The sequence below is a fragment of the Cydia pomonella genome, chromosome 19 (genome assembly GCF_033807575.1).
Source record: "Cydia pomonella isolate Wapato2018A chromosome 19, ilCydPomo1, whole genome shotgun sequence".
In the NCBI taxonomy this organism is placed as follows: domain Eukaryota; kingdom Metazoa; phylum Arthropoda; class Insecta; order Lepidoptera; family Tortricidae; genus Cydia; species Cydia pomonella.
In genome coordinates this window covers 571,774-591,370 of record NC_084721.1, presented here as the reverse complement: position 1 = coordinate 591,370, position 19,597 = coordinate 571,774, and the positions used below count along the sequence as shown (strand labels likewise).

Genomic DNA, 19,597 nt, shown 5'->3' with positions numbered 1-19,597 from the left:
AGTAAAAAGGTGCTTTTGAACCCTTCATTATATTCCCAGACATAAATATTTAGGTCAAAAGTTTTTTTCTATATTTAGGATCAACTCAAAAATCGCTAATACGTATTTTAGCGATTTTTAGGCTGGTTCCATTGTAAGTTGTTCATTATGGGATATATATTCAGCTCGCGAGGTAACGCTAAAAGGGTTGAAACTGCGTATTATACAGTGTATTAATAAATATCTTTTGATCATTTGTGGGTTCGCTAAGAAGATACAGACGGGGTGAGTGCCGCGTCCATGGGAGGTGCGCCCGTATGGCCGTGTGTGTGTGTGTGTGTGTGTGTGTGTGTGTGTGTGTGTGTGTGTGTGTGTGTGTGTGTATGTGTGTGTGTGTGTGTGTGTGTGTGTGTGTGTGTGTGTGTGTGTGTGCGTGTGTGTGGTTACCGCACTCGCACACGCACGAGCAGCTTCCTCCAGCGCAGGCGCACGAAGCAGCCGCGCGACCGCGGCCGCTCTGCGGGCTTCGCTTGGTCTCTGTGGACGGTAGGCGATCGGTTAGACTAGTCTAGCCAGAAATATAGTGTTAGGTGGTTGTGGCGTCTGCCACGAATGTAGACGACGCAGGTTCGATTCTAGCCATGGGCATCGGAGACTTTCATTAATTTTTCTTCCTATATAAATAAAATCAAATAAAATCAGTCATATCATATTTATTTTGGTTTTAAGCGTCAAAATGTTCATGAGACAAATTGTGATTACTTATCATGAGATTTCCTGAACATTGTTAGGACTAAGCCGCTTTAGTAATTTCGTCCAGTACCAGTGACACAAAAACCAAAAGCGTTCCATTATTTTCGCGGCTGTCTATTGTGCTTCGAATTGAGTAGCGGAGTAAACTTTAGTTGCGATGAAATACCACTCGTTACGAATTAGCCCACTCTAAACACGTCAGCTTGCGGTAGTTAGAAATGGGTACACGGTTCGAAGGACCCATTTATAGAATTGTTCTTATTGGAGTTCCTCTGAACGCCACGTCTGCTTCTTGTCCATTACACTAAAGTTACTACTTTAGATACTATTTCTCTCACTGCACCCATCTGGGGCCCATTTTTCAACCCGTATTAGGCTAGTATTCTTAGCTTGTTACCATGGTAACCCCGTACGACGTGACAATTCGTAGACTAATTATAGTGCAAGCATTATTGTTTCGCGCTATGGTTGCCTAGAGGCATCAAGTCCGCCTGTTGTCCTTTCCTTAATGCAATAAAGTAAACATAAATAAATAAACTGACTGGAGTCACGGGTCCAGCTGCTCGCCGCCGCCGGCGCCGGGCTGGCGCCAGCGCGCGTCGTCGCTCGGGTGCGTGAGGTAGCGGCGCCCCACTCTCCGCTCCAGCGCGCGCAGGTCCTCCCAGGCCTGCTGGGTTTGGAGCCACGCGTGGGCGAGGGACTTGTCCACACTGAGGCGCTTGCGCTGCTTCACTTGCAGTAGGTTGTTGATTAAGTCGATCGCTGAGAAAGAAGTGTTACATTAGGACAAACTACCATCATCTATAATTCGACAACAGGTAAAAACATTGCGTAAAATATCACAAATGCACGAAAAAATTGACCTGAAATGGTATGTGTGACGGAACGTAAAGCACTCGCTAAATCGGTAAATGTTTAGGTACGAGTATGTGGTTCAGAATAGCTTTTTTCTAAACTGGCCTTCGGCGGACATGTCCCACCCCCACAGACCTAGTAATAAGGTTAGAACGGCGATGCGAGCAGGGTAAGTGTCGCCGCGGCTTTGAGTAACCGGAAATCAAATCAACTTCTAATAGACCGCGAGCCAGTAGCATATATAAATATATATAAATAAACTGTCCGCAAAGCATGCGTAATGTGTAAATTGCGTAATCCGTTAATGACGTTTAACGTGATGAAATGCTACATGCAAAGTTTCATGATTTGTTATTGCTATCATAAAAAGGTAAAGCGCTTATTGTTTACATGTTCATGCGACCAGATGACGTGTTTACCACCGCGAAATAACCGGCTGACGATTTTTTTTACAATAACAATAGCATCTGAACTATCATCCGACAAAGTGTCAAACGGGAGGCGATGACAATTTTTTTTTTACGTGTTTCGGTGGCTGCCATTCCTCAGCCCACCAACGGAGCGGCAGCTGACGTCCACGAGGGTTCATCATACCATACATAGCCGTTAACCACTATACGAGTTTTCGCCCGGGAGGCGATTGGTCATGGAAATCTGTTCCTGGCTCACGGTCTATAATGTATATATACAAAAAAAACCCTTGCAAAGCTGAAGATTTTACTTTTCGAATCACTTGCTATGCTCGTGATTCTGTTTTGGCATTTTGGCATCGCACTGTGGGCTGAAATTCGGCTCCCATTGACATAGAAACCAAAGTTGTTATTTTCAATTTTTTTTTATTGAAATTGGTTTTGCTTACTTTAACTTTTCAATTTAACAATTTGGCATAAAGAGTGTCGGGTTATGATTTTTTTCTAAGAAAATTTATGGAGCAGGAACAAAAAATGTATTTATTTCAAAAACTGCAAAAAAACCGTAATTTCCTCGCAGAGAGAGAAGGAAAACATCGTGAGGAAACCTGCATACATCTGCGAAGAAATTCAAAGGTGTATGTGAAGTTCTCAATCCTCATTGGGCTAGCGTGGGGACTGTAGCCCGAGCCCTCTCGTACATGAGAGGAGGCCTGTGCCCAGGAGTGGGACGTATATAGACTGAATTATTATATTTGTTTCTATGTCAATGGGAGCCGAATTTCAGCCCACAGTGCATCGTCTCAATTTTAGCTGAAACGGTATTAGTATCCTTAACTATACCAATTATAAAGTGTATAGTGTTTTATTTAATAAAAGCATTTATGCTATTCTTGAACTATTTGTAACATAAACCAATTATGAATAATTTGCAGAGTATAAACGTACACGTTACGTTATTATAGTTTTCTTCATCAATTGACTTAAATAAAATCTGGGAATATTGTTTGATTATGCACAAAACAAAGTTTACACTCATTTCATTACTAAATTTTCTCAAGTAAAATATTTTTTATCGATAACAATGTCGACTTAGTCAATCTGACGTAAACGTGCTTCTGCACAGCACAGGCGCAATCGTTATTACGTCGGTGTGGGTGAGCCGCGGATTAATCATAGCGCACTGTTTGAATGTTGCGCATGTGTGCGCTAGGTAGTTTTATTAGTGTTGCGCGAGTGTTAGTAAATGTGGAGGGAATCGAGCGGCGACACCGCTTCCGATACTACAAGCGCGCCATCGCCTTTCCAACCTCTTTAATGTATTTCCTGCCCGCCACGGCTTACGGTAATAACATATACTAATCTATGGCTGCGGCGAATAAAAGAAGGTAGAGTTTTGTATCTGCTAGCCGAAGTTGAAGGGGAAGGTGCCGGAGAGGGACACGTACACGCCCACCGACCACATGTCGAGGGAGCTGTAGCCTTGTTCTGTAGGTCCTCAGACACATTACACTTTACTGACCTTCGGCGGAGATCTCCCGCCAGGGCTGCGGCGGGTACATGAAGGCGGCGTTCTGTATCTGCTCGCTGATGTCCTCGTCCTCGTTGAAGGGGAAGGTGCCGGAGAGGGACACGTACACGATGACGCCCACCGACCACATGTCCAGGGAGCGGTTGTAGCCCTTATTCCGTAGGACTTCGGGGGCTGCGAGGAAACGCAACTTACAATATTTTAATATTTATGTTTGAATAACTTACACAGACTTTGCTATTTCACTTGCGTTGTACATTTAGAAAACTACAATAAACGCCTTGTTACCCTGAACGAATGAACTCTTGCAGTCGTGCATTAAGCCTCGACGTGTTAAAAGTCGTAATTAATTTATTTCGATTTTTTCGATACTAGTACAATAAGGTAATATATTCCTTTAAAATACGTATTGTGCATCAAGTTCTACTAACGCTCTGCTACTTTTCTGAGAATACTGGAGATATGTACGATTAAGTCGATTAACAATGTTAAAGATGGTGGCCCATTTAGGGGACTAGGTCAGCTGCATTTACTTTATCTGAACTATTATAGTGGTTTAGGTATACACTAGACAAATAAAAACTATAGCCAAATAAATAGTTGTTTGCAGTAAATGCTGCAAAAAATAGAGCATCATCAAAATTAAGTTTAAGAATGAATTCCCCTATGATAGAGGATAGTCTTACCGAGGTAAGCCGGAGTGCCGACGACGGAGCGACGGAAGGACTTTTCCCCGATGATCCTCGCGAAGCCGAAGTCGCACAGCTTGACTTGTGGCAGGTCGCCGTCGGACGACAGTAGGACGTTCTCTGGCTTCAGGTCGCAGTGAACGATGTTTTTGGCGTGGAGATGCTTTAGGGCTACCAGGATCTGTGCGAAACAATATAAATATTGATAAAAGACATTAGAAATGCTGGAGGAGGCTTAACGTTGCGAGGGGTGATATGAGACCATTGCTCATAAGAGAGAATGCCGAAGACCGTGCAAAGTGGAGGAGTAAAAGTCGGAAAGCGGATCAAGATCCGCAAGATTAGCTTCCGATAACTCCAGTGTGAAATTTGCAACAGGCCAATGTTCGTCATCCAACCGTAACTACTTTGGTATCTCCCACCGTCGACTTTCGAGGAGTCCCTTGGGTTTTATACCTGTTGAAAATTTAGATGGCTAGGGACGTGTCTCCAAGCCCAAGGCCTCCGAAGTAGTAGCTGAGAACGCATCCAGGATAAACACAACGATGAGGGAGGGACATTCGTTCAGTTCAGTTCAGTTCAAATATACTTTATTAATGTAGGCCTAGCAACAAGCACTTATGAATAGTAAGACAGTATTACATATAATTATCTTAAGCTAATTATCAGAACAAAGATCTTGATCTAATAACAGCTAAAGACGATTGAATTACCAATAAAACATTTACGAACAACTGACTACAATTTACAACTGTCAAAAGTTTCCCCTGCTTCTAGTTTTGTTCTATAGGATTTGGCTTAAAACATCCAGGCCATAAAATTAAAACAAACAACAACAATTTGACACTATTCGGAGGATTGACCGGTAAAACGTCGGTCTGTAAATTACTTTGACCGTCCAGCCCCATTGCCGTACAAAATGAAACGGTTTTCAAGTACACCTCATACAGCTCATTGGATTCAATGTTAATTGCCTTCACTTTTCCCACAAGTCCTTAACATTATAACATTATACTTATTGTAAAACTTTTAAGAATTTCTCGTCTGAGCCACCAAGTATTCGGTGATCGGACGACGAATTTTCCGGGGTCTCGAACATTCGCTCGAGGTTGCCAACGCCGGGGTGCGAGTGGTTCTGCAGTGCGGCCACTTGGTTCCAGATTCATTATTCCTAGTGTCTTACGAGTACTTTTATAGTACCTTTCTTACCTGTGCTACCAAGTACTTGGTTGTTCTTTCTGTAAGTCGTCCCTTTTCATGACTGAGGATCATCTCGAGCATGTCTCCCCTAAGCTTCTCCATGACGACGAATATTCGCTCCGGAGTCTCGAACATTCGCTCGAGGTTGACGACGCCGGGGTGCGATAAGTTCTGCAGGATGGCGACCTCGTTCTTGAGCTGGGCTTCTTGCTTGGTCGGGAAACGGAGCTTGTCTATCACCTGTTGGGTTGGTTAAACGGTGGGTTACTTTAGGAACGTAACATTGTGTAGTTCTGGTATTAGGTATACAGGCGTAAGTTTTGGGACCAGAAAACTTACGAGTTGTAGACAAAAATAACTAACTAACACTTATAACTGGTTTTAAGCCCTTAAAAAGTCGTTGGTAAAGTGCTACTACTATACAGTCGTTTAGTAGTCTGAAATATGTTTTTATAACAGATATATTCACCTCCTAAAGTATGTCAATCAATGTAATTTAAAATAGTTACATCTAGGAGGCGTGTTAAACTTTGGTTTGTATCTGCGGCTGGGTAGATTTGTGATGCTTGTAGTCCGAGCCTCCATTAATTGGCGCTCAACATGGGGCTTGGAGTACAAAGATTAACACATCTCGTGTACACACTGCAATAGTGGTCTCTGGTACACTTGTACCAGCGGTGGATCTGGTACTCTTTTTGTAGTTATTGTACGAACCTTGATGGCCACGGGCTGTTGCGTGCGGCGGTGCAGGCCGCCGTACACGATGCCGAACTGCCCCGAGCCGAGTACCTCATCCGGGTGGATTTGATACACTTGTGCCATTTCTGCGCCGCGCTCGGCCGGCTCCGCCGACGACGACGCTTCCGCTGTCAATCACAAAAGATATTTGATTTTGATAAAAAATATGTGACACAAATAATAATGAATTCATTAAACTTACAAAAATTGTAAAGTGGAAAGATTACTGTCTTGGGCAAGATTAGAACCCACAGCTACCAAGATCTCATCAATAGACAGCGAAACTTTCCACCATATTGGCCTATAGGGTGGCACCCTAGCGACATCTACCGTAAGAGTGTTATACCTCTTAAACGGCTACCGGAGTTTAAAGACATATTGGAAAATTCACCAGGAACGATGCACTATCCCATACCAAATTATTTTTTTAGTAAGCAGAAATGTCTGGTCAGGAGCGCGCGAGGTAGGCCCCCACTCCGGACTCGGGGGAGGGGTGTAGCCGCGTGTCACTCACGGTCGTGCTGGCGGACGGCGGTGACGGGCAGCAGGGCGTGGCGCACGGCGGTCTCCCAGGAGCGCGCGAGGTAGGCCCCCACTCCGGACTCGGGGGAGGGGTGTAGCCGCGTGTCACTCACGGTCGTGCTGGCGGACGGCGGTGACGGGCAGCAGGGCGTGGCGCACGGCGGTCTCCCAGGAGCGCGCGAGGTAGGCCCCCACTCCGGACTCGGGGGAGGGGTGTAGCCGCGTGTCACTCACGCTCGTGCTGGCGGACGGCGGTGACGGGCAGCAGGGCGTGGCGCACGGCGGTCTCCCAGGAGCGCGCGAGGTAGGCCCCCACTCCGGACTCGGGGGAGGGGTGTAGCCGCGTGTCACTCACGGTCGTGCTGGCGGACGGCGGTGACGGGCAGCAGGGCGTGGCGCACGGCGGTCTCCCAGGAGCGCGCGAGGTAGGCCCCCACTCCGGACTCGGGGGAGGGGTGTAGCCGCGTGTCACTCACGGTCGTGCTGGCGGACGGCGGTGACGGGCAGCAGGGCGTGGCGCACGGCGGTCTCCCAGGAGCGCGCGAGGTAGGCCCCCACTCCGGACTCGGGGGAGGGGTGTAGCCGCGTGTCACTCACGGTCGTGCTGGCGGACGGCGGTGACGGGCAGCAGGGCGTGGCGCACGGCGGACTCCCAGGAGCGCGCGAGGTAGGCCCCCACTCCGGACTCGGGGGAGGGGTGTAGCCGCGTGTCACTCACGGTCGTGCTGGCGGACGGCGGTGACGGGCAGCAGGGCGTGGCGCACGGCGGTCTCCCAGGAGCGCGCGAGGTAGGCCCCCACTCCGGACTCGGGGGAGGGGTGTAGCCGCGTGTCACTCACGGTCGTGCTGGCGGACGGCGGTGACGGGCAGCAGGGCGTGGCGCACGGCGGTCTCCCAGGAGCGCGCGAGGTAGGCCCCCACTCCGGACTCGGGGGAGGGGTGTAGCCGCGTGTCACTCACGGTCGTGCTGGCGGACGGCGGTGACGGGCAGCAGGGCGTGGCGCACGGCGGTCTCCCAGGAGCGCGCGAGGTAGGCCCCCACTCCGGACTCGGGGGAGGGGTGTAGCCGCGTGTCACTCACGGTCGTGCTGGCGGACGGCGGTGACGGGCAGCAGGGCGTGGCGCACGGCGGTCTCCCAGGAGCGCGCGAGGTAGGCCCCCACTCCGGACTCGGGGGAGGGGTGTAGCCGCGTGTCACTCACGGTCGTGCTGGCGGACGGCGGTGACGGGCAGCAGGGCGTGGCGCACGGCGGTCTCCCAGGAGCGCGCGAGGTAGGCCCCCACTCCGGACTCGGGGGAGGGGTGTAGCCGCGTGTCACTCACGGTCGTGCTGGCGGACGGCGGTGACGGGCAGCAGGGCGTGGCGCACGGCGGTCTCCCAGGAGCGCGCGAGGTAGGCCCCCACTCCGGACTCGGGGGAGGGGTGTAGCCGCGTGTCACTCACGGTCGTGCTGGCGGACGGCGGTGACGGGCAGCAGGGCGTGGCGCACGGCGGTCTCCCAGGAGCGCGCGAGGTAGGCCCCCACTCCGGACTCGGGGGAGGGGTGTAGCCGCGTGTCACTCACGGTCGTGCTGGCGGACGGCGGTGACGGGCAGCAGGGCGTGGCGCACGGCGGTCTCCCAGGAGCGCGCGAGGTAGGCCCCCACTCCGGACTCGGGGGAGGGGTGTAGCCGCGTGTCACTCACGGTCGTGCTGGCGGACGGCGGTGACGGGCAGCAGGGCGTGGCGCACGGCGGTCTCCCAGGAGCGCGCGAGGTAGGCCCCCACTCCGGACTCGGGGGAGGGGTGTAGCCGCGTGTCACTCACGGTCGTGCTGGCGGACGGCGGTGACGGGCAGCAGGGCGTGGCGCACGGCGGTCTCCCAGGAGCGCGCGAGGTAGGCCCCCACTCCGGACTCGGGGGAGGGGTGTAGCCGCGTGTCACTCACGGTCGTGCTGGCGGACGGCGGTGACGGGCAGCAGGGCGTGGCGCACGGCGGACTCCCAGGAGCGCGCGAGGTAGGCCCCCACTCCGGACTCGGGGGAGGGGTGTAGCCGCGTGTCACTCACGGTCGTGCTGGCGGACGGCGGTGACGGGCAGCAGGGCGTGGCGCACGGCGGTCTCCCAGGAGCGCGCGAGGTAGGCCCCCACTCCGGACTCGGGGGAGGGGTGTAGCCGCGTGTCACTCACGGTCGTGCTGGCGGACGGCGGTGACGGGCAGCAGGGCGTGGCGCACGGCGGTCTCCCAGGAGCGCGCGAGGTAGGCCCCCACTCCGGACTCGGGGGAGGGGTGTAGCCGCGTGTCACTCACGGTCGTGCTGGCGGACGGCGGTGACGGGCAGCAGGGCGTGGCGCACGGCGGTCTCCCAGGAGCGCGCGAGGTAGGCCCCCACTCCGGACTCGGGGGAGGGGTGTAGCCGCGTGTCACTCACGGTCGTGCTGGCGGACGGCGGTGACGGGCAGCAGGGCGTGGCGCACGGCGGTCTCCCAGGAGCGCGCGAGGTAGGCCCCCACTCCGGACTCGGGGGAGGGGTGTAGCCGCGTGTCACTCACGGTCGTGCTGGCGGACGGCGGTGACGGGCAGCAGGGCGTGGCGCACGGCGGTCTCCCAGGAGCGCGCGAGGTAGGCCCCCACTCCGGACTCGGGGGAGGGGTGTAGCCGCGTGTCACTCACGGTCGTGCTGGCGGACGGCGGTGACGGGCAGCAGGGCGTGGCGCACGGCGGTCTCCCAGGAGCGCGCGAGGTAGGCCCCCACTCCGGACTCGGGGGAGGGGTGTAGCCGCGTGTCACTCACGGTCGTGCTGGCGGACGGCGGTGACGGGCAGCAGGGCGTGGCGCACGGCGGTCTCCCAGGAGCGCGCGAGGTAGGCCCCCACTCCGGACTCGGGGGAGGGGTGTAGCCGCGTGTCACTCACGGTCGTGCTGGCGGACGGCGGTGACGGGCAGCAGGGCGTGGCGCACGGCGGTCTCCCAGGAGCGCGCGAGGTAGGCCCCCACTCCGGACTCGGGGGGAGGGAGGGTGTGGCCGGCCCCGGCGCCCACGGGGTCCACGCCCACCATGTAGTCCACGTTGGCTGTCCGGATCTCGAAGCAGTGCATCACGTCTGTAGAACCGACGGAGACATTACTAACTACAAAGAATTGAATGCTTCACATGCGATGCTCTTTCCGCTTGACTCGATTATTTTTATCGGAAAGCGTCGCCGACGAAAGATGCATTCTATCAACATGGCATTTTCTTTTAAAAGCAAAGGTAGGAAAGGTTTCTGCAATCTGATACAAATACGTTATTTCCGTTTATTTACTTTTTACAGCAGTAAAAAAAAAAACAATACAGGATCAAAAATAGGTATAATAAAATCAACACAGGAGGATCTCCAAAAAAAAGTCCATGGCAGTATTTAAAATACAAACCCGAGTGCGGTGTCCGTGCGGTGTCTACAGCTAAGATCTCATTGAGCGGTATCTCTTTGTAGTATTTGGAGCCCTGGTCTGACTGGAACAGTGTTATGGACTTGCTGTCCAGTCGCCAATAATGTCGTTTGATCTGTCAACACACAAACAAAATTGAATAAATTTCTCCATCATGCAAGGGCTGGCGTCGCATTTTCCTGTAACCCGAGTACCCAGGAATCAAGGTCCTGCGATCGAATTATGTTTATTAATAGTTAAATTGACAAGTCGGTCTACCTGTTAACTTGAGAAATTAAAGCTCTCCGATCTTGTCAGTTCATCTGTTTATCCTTGTTGATGAAGTACACGAGACAGCCCTCTTCGATGCTCTGTCCCGTCCTCTTGGCGTGTCTCACACCACACGCCTTACCTGCTTGTCCTTATTGGTAAAATGCACGAGGCAGCCCTCCCCGATGCTCTGTTCCGCCCTCTTGGCGTGCCTAACTCCTCACACCTCACCTGCTTGTCCTTGTTGGTGAAGTGCACGAGCCAGCCCTCCTTGATGCTCTGGCCGGTCCTCTTCTTGGCGTGCTTGACGCTCTGCACGATCCTCATCAGAGGGATGTTGGCGCTGGGCGACGACGATGAGCTGCAAGGTCAAAGCTCAGCGCTCACAGGTATAGGGCATGGGGTATATCATGGACGGTGGTGGCGTTATGTCCGTGTCAAATTGGAAATGATGTAAATATGTGTTTGTGTGTGGAATAATAGCTGTTGTTTGGAGCGATAGATGGAATTCTCAAGGTTAGTTTAGATTTTGTATTTATTTATTAGTATAGATTTTTTGTTTTAAAGATTGTTTATTTCTATGTTTAACTTGTGTTTCGTTGAATTAAAAATGTATACTGATGATGCTATATCTAGTATATCGGCACGATCTATTAGGTCTTAAAGCTGAGTTTTGCAAATGCTAAAGACAATAACTGCTCCATAGGAAATAATCAGCAATAACTAAAACGGTTTGAAACCTTATCATTATCACCAATGGTGACGCTGATCAGGGTTCAAGCAAAGCAAAGAAAGATCTAAAAAAACATAAACAAGATGTACATACCTACCTAAGAAACAAACATGAAAAGCTACAAACACGAGCTAATCCCACACATAACTTCAAAATTACATGGACCGGGAAACATTTATCAATACAGATACCACTCCAATACAACTCATTCGAATGACAACTTCAAACCTTTGTTTAATGAGAGGCTGGAAAATCAACGGTTATGCCCTTTAGATTTGCTGGCAGTGCCATCTATCAAGAGCACTGGCAATTTATCTTAATTTAGATAGATAAAACGTTTATTTGAATGCTGCAGAAACAACCAATTTACAAATACATTACAAAAGAATAAAACTAAAGTACACAATTTAATTAACAGAAAAGATAATATATATGACTAAATACGAGAGATGGATTTACTTGCTGTACGCTGTGTGCATTGCAGCAAAAACAAAAGGGTTCCGACTCAGCTATACGCTTCACTTTTTCGAGCAAAGCACTGATATTCTGTCGGGACCCAGTACACGTTACAGTTGGGTAAATCTAAATATGATGGTAAAAAACTAGTACTAGTCACCTGCAATAATATGTTACACAACCTCTTACTAGCTCGCACCAAAAGAGTTATTCAACGACTGCAAAATGCCTGTGCACGCTTTTGCTTCCCGCCGGGATACTAAATAATAAATAAATAAATATTATAGGGACATTCTTACACAAAATGACTAAGTCCCACGGTAAGCCAAGAAGACCATGGTAGCGTGTGTTGTGGGTTAATAAACTTTTAAACATGAATAGTCGACGCATTCTACTTTTGCCACGCTACTCTTTGCTATCTATAGTAGTAAAAGGCCCGTGTATTTAATTGAGAAATTTAAATTAATCTATCAACACATCAGACGTGGTCCCAGACTACTATGCCCAAGGCACAGAACCGCTGCATTCCGTGGCAGCTTTCGCTACGCGGCCACGAAGTGCTGGAATAATCTTCCACCACCAATCCGACAGAGCAGTACTATTGGTTCCTCTAAATCAAGACTAAAAGCTTACCTAATGGATCAACAAAGTTTTGCTGCCTGAAGCTATATCTGTAAAAATACCTTCCGTCCTCTTTTCCGGATCCCGTCATTGTTATTTATTACCTATTGTGTACTTTAGTTACTGACCAGTTAAGTTATGTATAAATACATGTGTTAAGATTTATATATATATATATATATATATATATATATATATATATATATACACAAAATAAATATTTAGCATTCATTTTATTGACGTCGTCCACAACGTGTCGCACACTGTCCTGTCCCGCACACCCCGCTGGCTCCACATATAACCAGCGCCGATGACCACGCTAATCGTGCCAGCGGCATTGCTCAGTGGAGACTATTTCGATGGCCATGGACGATGGGCGTGGCATTCAAAAGGATAGGGCAGGGGTATGTAAACCGCGGTTTGCGAGCCGCAGGCGGCTCTTTGGTGGTAAAATTTCGGCTCCTCAAGCCACTCAAAATATAACACTTGGAGTTCCCAGAGCAAGGACCAAAACGTTTGAGGTTCCTAATACTAGTAATTTTTACTGCGGTTGGCTCTTCTCAAAAGTTTGCAAACCCGTGGGTTAGGACATACTTCGTGATGGGCATTTAACATTATATACGATTTACACTATTTACAGCATAGAGCTGGAGCCAGGTCGTGTCTTAATAGTTAGCGGGCTTTGGGCCTCATATACAGTGCGCTGTGCGTTGCGGCCCTTTTCATGTCTCAAACACAAGATGCTATGAATATAAATTGATGACGAAGAACATGTGAACACAAAACTGTTGTTGTATTGGAGCGGTAGCGGTACAGACGGACACAGACGCCACCACGTACTGACACAGCCTAGCACACACATACCTGCTGGGGCGAGACGCCGAGCGCTCCGGCCGCGCGTCGCGCTGCGGCTCCGAGCCGGCCGAGCCGCGCCGCCGCCGGAGCTGCACCTGGACAGCATTCACGAGTTACAGAGAGGTTGATAAGTTACAGGTGATACTTTCCAAGCCGTTTCTGTCAGTAGAAGATGGCGGCAAATTTGAAAAATGCGCTAGGTTGTTAGAATTTCGTGCCCTGGCTCGCGAAATTTATTTTTTGTCTGACACTTTGGTTTGTCAGACTAAAAAACAACAGCTGACATATGGTTTTAATTTCGACTGGTACGTTTTGCTATGGCAACTTGCGATTGGAGTTAAATGAAGTCACTCTTTTTGCAAGTAGAAAAAAATATAAAATTCGGGCTTCTGAGCAGTTGGAATCTCCTAAGCATTATAGTTAATGGGAAGTATGTACCCTACAGCAAATTTGGCTGATAATGATAGGTAACTTTCCCTACGCTTCTTACTTGTACAAACAGCAACACTCTTAACTGTCCATCGGTGGACCTTATTACAAAGGGCATAAGATGGACAGTTAACAGTGTGGTCGGTGGTACCTCGTCGTCGATATCGTTGGACGCTCCATCGTTCGAGCCGCCCTCGTCAGACTCCTCGTCGGGAAGTCGTGCGCTTTCCGACAGCTCGCTGCCGCCGCTGCTGTCCTGGTATTCGCCTGCAAAAAATAACCTTTCCTCAAACATACTCCGAAATGTATCCTCCTTACATTACTTCTTGACCTAGGCCAAAAAGTAATGTAGGGAGTTAGTATGAAACGTACATTATTGTCCGCTGCTCTAACTTTTTACATTTGCTCACTAAGATTAGACTGACAAAGGAAATATTACATACAGCCAACGTCCACTCTCTGTAAGCTTACTTGCGACATAAAAAAAAAAAAAAAACAAAATCTATGGTAATATAATATTAATAAGTGGTTAAACATGGTGCTCGAAAAGCTTTTTCAAATGTCAAGTTTAAACTTATTTACTTGATTACTTAGTAGTTATCTTAATTATAATATTTTCTTACATTGTTTAAGATATACACTACACAATCCTTGGCCGGAAAAGGGATTACAAGACTCGCTCTATCCGTCTACCGGAATCTCGTCCTGCAATCCCTTACTACACGGCCTCTGCAGTAATGTACTATCAAATACTCGGACAGTGTAATATGATACCATATGCAAATGGGGTTGGCCGGTCGAAGTATTTTACAGTGTACGTTATACCGCATACGTTTACCTGTGTATTCTTAGAATTGCCAAATTAATTTATTTTTTTGGAGGCTTATGGCCTCAATGCCCTTTAACTCGAACCAAATCTCATAAAACAAAACTAGGCACAGGGGAAATCTATAAAAATCTTTGACAGTTGCCAACCCCATTGCTGCTCGCTTTTCATTTAATAGTCAGCAGTTGGCCAGTTGCCAAAGGCAGTTGAAATCGGACGAGGCGTTCTGATATTAAAGTGCTGTGCTGTGTAAACATTTGATTGGGAACATTGTATGATTAATATGTATTTATAATAATTTATTTTATTAATAATGATCGAAAATGTATTAAGTGTTAATCTTATCTTCATAATGTGTTGACGTGTAATGTATCATACATATACGAAATAAATATGAATATGAAGCTACTACGTAAAAAAAGTAACTTGAAGTCATAATACGTGTAAGATTTTACTTCAACAACAACATTTCCGTGAGACACAGACATCACTGACTCACGTAATCGCTCGACATATGTGACATTATCTATGAAAAGGGACCTTATTGTCGGTGGCGCTTACGCCATTATCAACGATGCTCCCATATTATAAACAACGCCGCGCTACGCAGTGCGGCGTAAGCGCCAATAAGGTCCCTTTTCATAGATCATGTCACATATTTCACTCAGCGACACGTTACAGTCTGCGTCGGTCCGCCAACGCGTGCTCCCGATGAAGCTCCTCGGTACGAAGTGAAACATGTTGAGAGATTCTCGACTTATAATACGTGGTGACGTTACAATATATTTAAGATTTCACTTGATAACGCGGTTCTAATTTGCATGGACAATTTATGAATGATTTCATTCATAACTTGTCCTTGCACTTTTGAACCCCACTGTACAAGTGTACATAAATAATAAGTACAAACAATGGCGTATTACCATGTGAATCCCGTATCTCGCCGCCGCAGTCTTTGGGCACGTGTGGCAAGCACTTGCGGTGCGCGTTGTAGTGGCAGTCACGGCACTGGAGTCCCTATAATAAATCGTGTAGTTAAGAAATGCCTGCAAAAAAGACGGGAAGCGGATCTAGATTCAGCAGCAGCAGCTGAGGATACAGCAGATATAAAACCTAATCCCCAGCATCCACTGTGAGCGGAAGGGGCTCCGTTCGGCGTCCACTTGCCTCGCAATGGTGAAATGCATTAAAAGAGTCACGTGGTCGCAGCTCGCAGAGTCGAGCGGATTCCGTGCCGACTCAGCTCAACTCGCAACACTGATTTTCATACGAGCACTTCCACCGCAAGCGAGTCAGCGGAGCGGACTGAGCGAGTAAAAATGGGTCCGTTGTGGCATGGCATCGTACGCTAATTTTGAACGGACTCCGATCTTATTTCCCACCTTGCTCGCTCCGCAAAGTCCACCGGCAATGGAAGGCAAAAGCTGAAACTCGTGGTGGAAGTGCACCTCCATTTTACTCCACCCCGTCTGTTTCCTTATTTCCGCTCATTACCTGCTTGAAGAGGCCGCGCAGCAGGCGCTTGCAGTGCCGGCACACAGTGGGCCGCGTGTAGGAGTGCACGGCGAACGTGTGCGGTATCCCTAGTGACAGCCCCCACGTGGCGGAGCTGCGGGATGGGGAGCGGCTGCGCTTGCCGCTCGCGCTGCCCAGCTGAATGCAATTACACGGACAAATTGGTCAAAAATAAATTCTGCCAAGCTACGAGGGTTGATTTAAAAAGTCGCGGCCTGGCCAATTAAAAAAAAAACTTTTTTCTTTTTTCTGCCGCCATTTTGAACTGTCATTATTCAACTGTCTTCCCGCGAAATTTCAATTGGCGTCTATATTTAAAAGCAATTTTACGGCATATTTAAAGTTACGTGTCGGTAGATATCGTGAAAATGGAGAAATTAGAGCAGCTTGCAGTGATTAAATACCTGCATAAAAAAGGATTGACACCGAAGCAAATTTATGATGATATGCAAAGTACATTAGGGCAATTCTGTCCTTCATATACGATGGTGAAAAAATGGGCAGCTGAATTCAAGCGTGGACGAGATAGTATCGCAGATGACCCTCGTTCCGGGAGGCCAACAACGGTGACTAACACGGACAATGTGGCAATTATATGCGAAATGATAATGAACGATTAAAGGTGCGGGAAATAGCTGACATCGTAGGCATCTCTTATGAAAGAACTCAAAATATTGATTGATTATTGGTGAGATGGGTCCCGAGGCTTCTTTCAGTGGAACAAAAAATCGCTCGCCTGTATCAAGCCGATACTCAAGACTTTTTGGACAGATTTATAAGTATGGACGAGACGTGGGTCCACCACTATACACCAGAGACCAAACAGCAATCGAAGCAGTGGGTTCGTCCTGGATCTCCGCCTCCCAAAAAAGCCAAAGCAATTTTGTCGGCCAATAAAGTCATGGCATTTGTTTTCTGGGATGCAAAGGAAATAATAATGGTTGACTATCTCCAGAGAGGTAAATCTATAAATTCCGACTATTATTGCGAGTTATTACGCAGATTACGCGAGGCTCTGAAGATAAAAAGACCTGGAATGTTGACAAAGAAAGTTATCTTCCACCAGGACAATGCACGTGGTCACATGTCACTAAAATCGATGGCGGAGATCGCCAAATGTGGGTTTGAATTATTGCCCCACCCACCCTATTCACCCATTTAGCATCATCGGACTTTCATCTGTTCCCCAATTTAAAAAAAAACATATGGGTGGTATGAGATTTTCAAGCAACGCTGAGGTCCAAGCTGAGGTCGATGCCTATTTTGAAGGTCTCGAGGAAAGCTTCTTCAAAAGTTGTGTAATGGCTCTGGAATCCAGATGGAACAAGTGCATTCAACTCTACGGGGACTATGTAGAAAAATAAAAATAAATTAAAAAACCTCTGTTTTGTTTTTAATATTCAGGCCGCGAATGTTTTCATTCACCCTCGTCGATCGATCGATCAATAGGTCGATCGCCTAAATATTGAATTTCGCGCCTTTTTGTATTGACAAACTGGTTTGCCATCCTACACCTTATGAAACAAATACTGTATATAATTGATTTATTGACAAGTTATACTTTTCAGCCTCAACTGGTGTGTAGGTACTTTCTTCCTTTGACATAAGCTATCTGTAATATGATTGTTATACTGGCTTGACCGTGTTTAACATTTTGTTAGTTTCGTTGAATTTGATACTGCAATAGTGACCAATAATAGTTTGTTGGGCTGCGCAATTCCGACCGATTCTTGTGATCTTTTATTTTATGAAAGTTAGAGCTACTTCTGTAGGTATACGATATGTACTTACAAAGATTTTATTAAAGTGTCCGAATTGTAAGAAGAATTCTTACGTAACACTCGGAAACCCTAAAAATCTAACTACACTTGGTAGCTTAATAAATCAAATTTAAAATATTAACTGTATTATGTTTGTGTTAAGGCAGAAAATCAACTGTACCTAACAGTATATTTCAAACTGAGTACTTACTTAAGATGATTTGTATTGTATTGTATTACTTAAATAAAACATTCTATAGCCGATGATTAACTTTATCTGTCATCCTATCTTGCCACATAATAGAGCTACTAGACAAAATAACGATGTTGAGGTTAATGATGAATTAAAACAAGCAATCAAAGTAGCCATAGCAGTGGCAAATTATTCTGAACTGTAATGTGAAAACAATAATTTGTTTTATTTTAGCCTTGGAGAGAGGTGAATGAAACGAATGAATAGAAACACTCACAGAAAAAAATAGTATGAAGATAAGAATTCTTAATTTAAAATGCAATATTGGTGTGTCCAGTGTCATGCTATCAGCGATATAAAGGTATTGAACCGAGGAGAGGTGACATACACGACACGACAGTAGTGGCGTATATAGACATGAACCTGTCAGTCTACGCATTGAGGATAAACTAAATGCGCAAAGCTTAACGTAGATGAGATGACGCTACAATCGTTTAGAAGCGAAACATGTAGATATGCCAAATCCAAAGAAACATAAATCAGTACACCTGCTTGTTTGTAATCTCATCATGGGCGTCCGCTAGCTGGCGCGGGTTAACGAAAAATAGTATGAGCAACGCTAAATGGCGCGGCCACGATTTTCCCTACAGCACCCGCGTGCCGTGCGCACGCGCCTGCTAGCGGACGCCCAATAAGATTTTTTATCTCCCCGTGTGTGTGAATCCTTTCATTAAAAATTCGTTCAATTCGCCTTTTTTTTAAATCTGTAGAGCTATTCATGTAACAATACGCTTCTAACTCAGTAAAAAGTTTAATATTTGTATCTATTATGTTTATAAACTGAAATAGATTAAATTTACTAAAGATAAAATGATCAAGGTCTCCTCCAGTGGCCGAGGCCGGGTTTCCTAAGATATATCTAATATGTTTACTTTGGATGATGGGTAGCGTGGGTGGTCGAAATAAAACTCAAAACGTAAATAAAATAAAATGTTCTTTATTAAAATAAAATTAATTACAAACATATTTGTGTCCCAAGTTACCCACCACCCAATGTGATGTTAGTCTCAAACCTAACGAAATTAAACTAAATTTAACTTAACATTAAACAGTGATAAAAAAAATACTTTCAGTATTAAGAATGGACGGAATTAAGTAGATAAAACAGATCTAAAATATAAATTAGTATTTTCTTGAAATTAAATATATCTTATTATTCTATAGTATATGTGATGCTGAATATCATCAAGCATGATTATGAAATGTATTCATAATTCGTACAATTATATATATGCTGTGTATGTAAACATCCTAAAATTCTAACCGAACCATAGATAAATAAGTAAGCATAGAGTGCTCACTCCATACATCACTTTTCTTTCCAAAACGCTTATTATTTTCGTTCAACAATTTTCAATCAGTCTTATAACTCTATTTTCAACTCCTTCTGCTTGTTGTTGTTGAGCAATACACTTTTCGTCAGTCGCGACACTCGTGACATCTAGTGTCAAGTAGCGGTACTGATAAATCCGCTAGTTGAAGATAGATCTTGACTACGAAAATATTAAGCGTTTTGGTAAGAAAACTGATGTATGCAGTGAGCACTCTATATGCTTACTTATTTCTCTATGACCGAACTGTAAAATCATAAAGTTGTATAATAGGTACCTACATATTTTTTTTAAACATAACAATAATTAATTAAATGCAAATAAAATTACAGACAAAATACCGAAATTATAACAGTTACAGACACAATTTGAATATAACAGATTTTTAATCTTCTATTATACTAAGGAGGATTCTGAGAGTAAATACTGTAAATTCATCCAAATATAAATACTTTTATAAAAATACATTTCATCATTTG

The 19,597-nt window shown here is 46.7% G+C and overlaps 1 protein-coding gene across 1 annotated transcript in view; it reads right to left on the bottom strand.

Annotated features, from left to right (window-relative positions):
• Positions 1-178: 178 nt before the first annotated feature.
• LOC133528169 (serine/threonine-protein kinase D1) overlaps positions 179-19,597 on the bottom strand; it is a 94,280-nt gene continuing 74,861 nt past the window's right edge. Inside the window, 13 exon segments of the mRNA XM_061865431.1 lie at positions 179-516; positions 1,275-1,494; positions 3,520-3,702; positions 4,215-4,398; positions 5,427-5,657; positions 6,132-6,277; positions 9,478-9,762; positions 10,073-10,205; positions 10,571-10,700; positions 13,014-13,099; positions 13,585-13,700; positions 15,183-15,276; positions 15,754-15,898. Of these exon segments, the coding sequence (XP_061721415.1) occupies positions 1,280-1,494; positions 3,520-3,702; positions 4,215-4,398; positions 5,427-5,657; positions 6,132-6,277; positions 9,478-9,762; positions 10,073-10,205; positions 10,571-10,700; positions 13,014-13,099; positions 13,585-13,700; positions 15,183-15,276; positions 15,754-15,898 (1,948 nt within the window). The 3' untranslated portion in view covers positions 179-516; positions 1,275-1,279.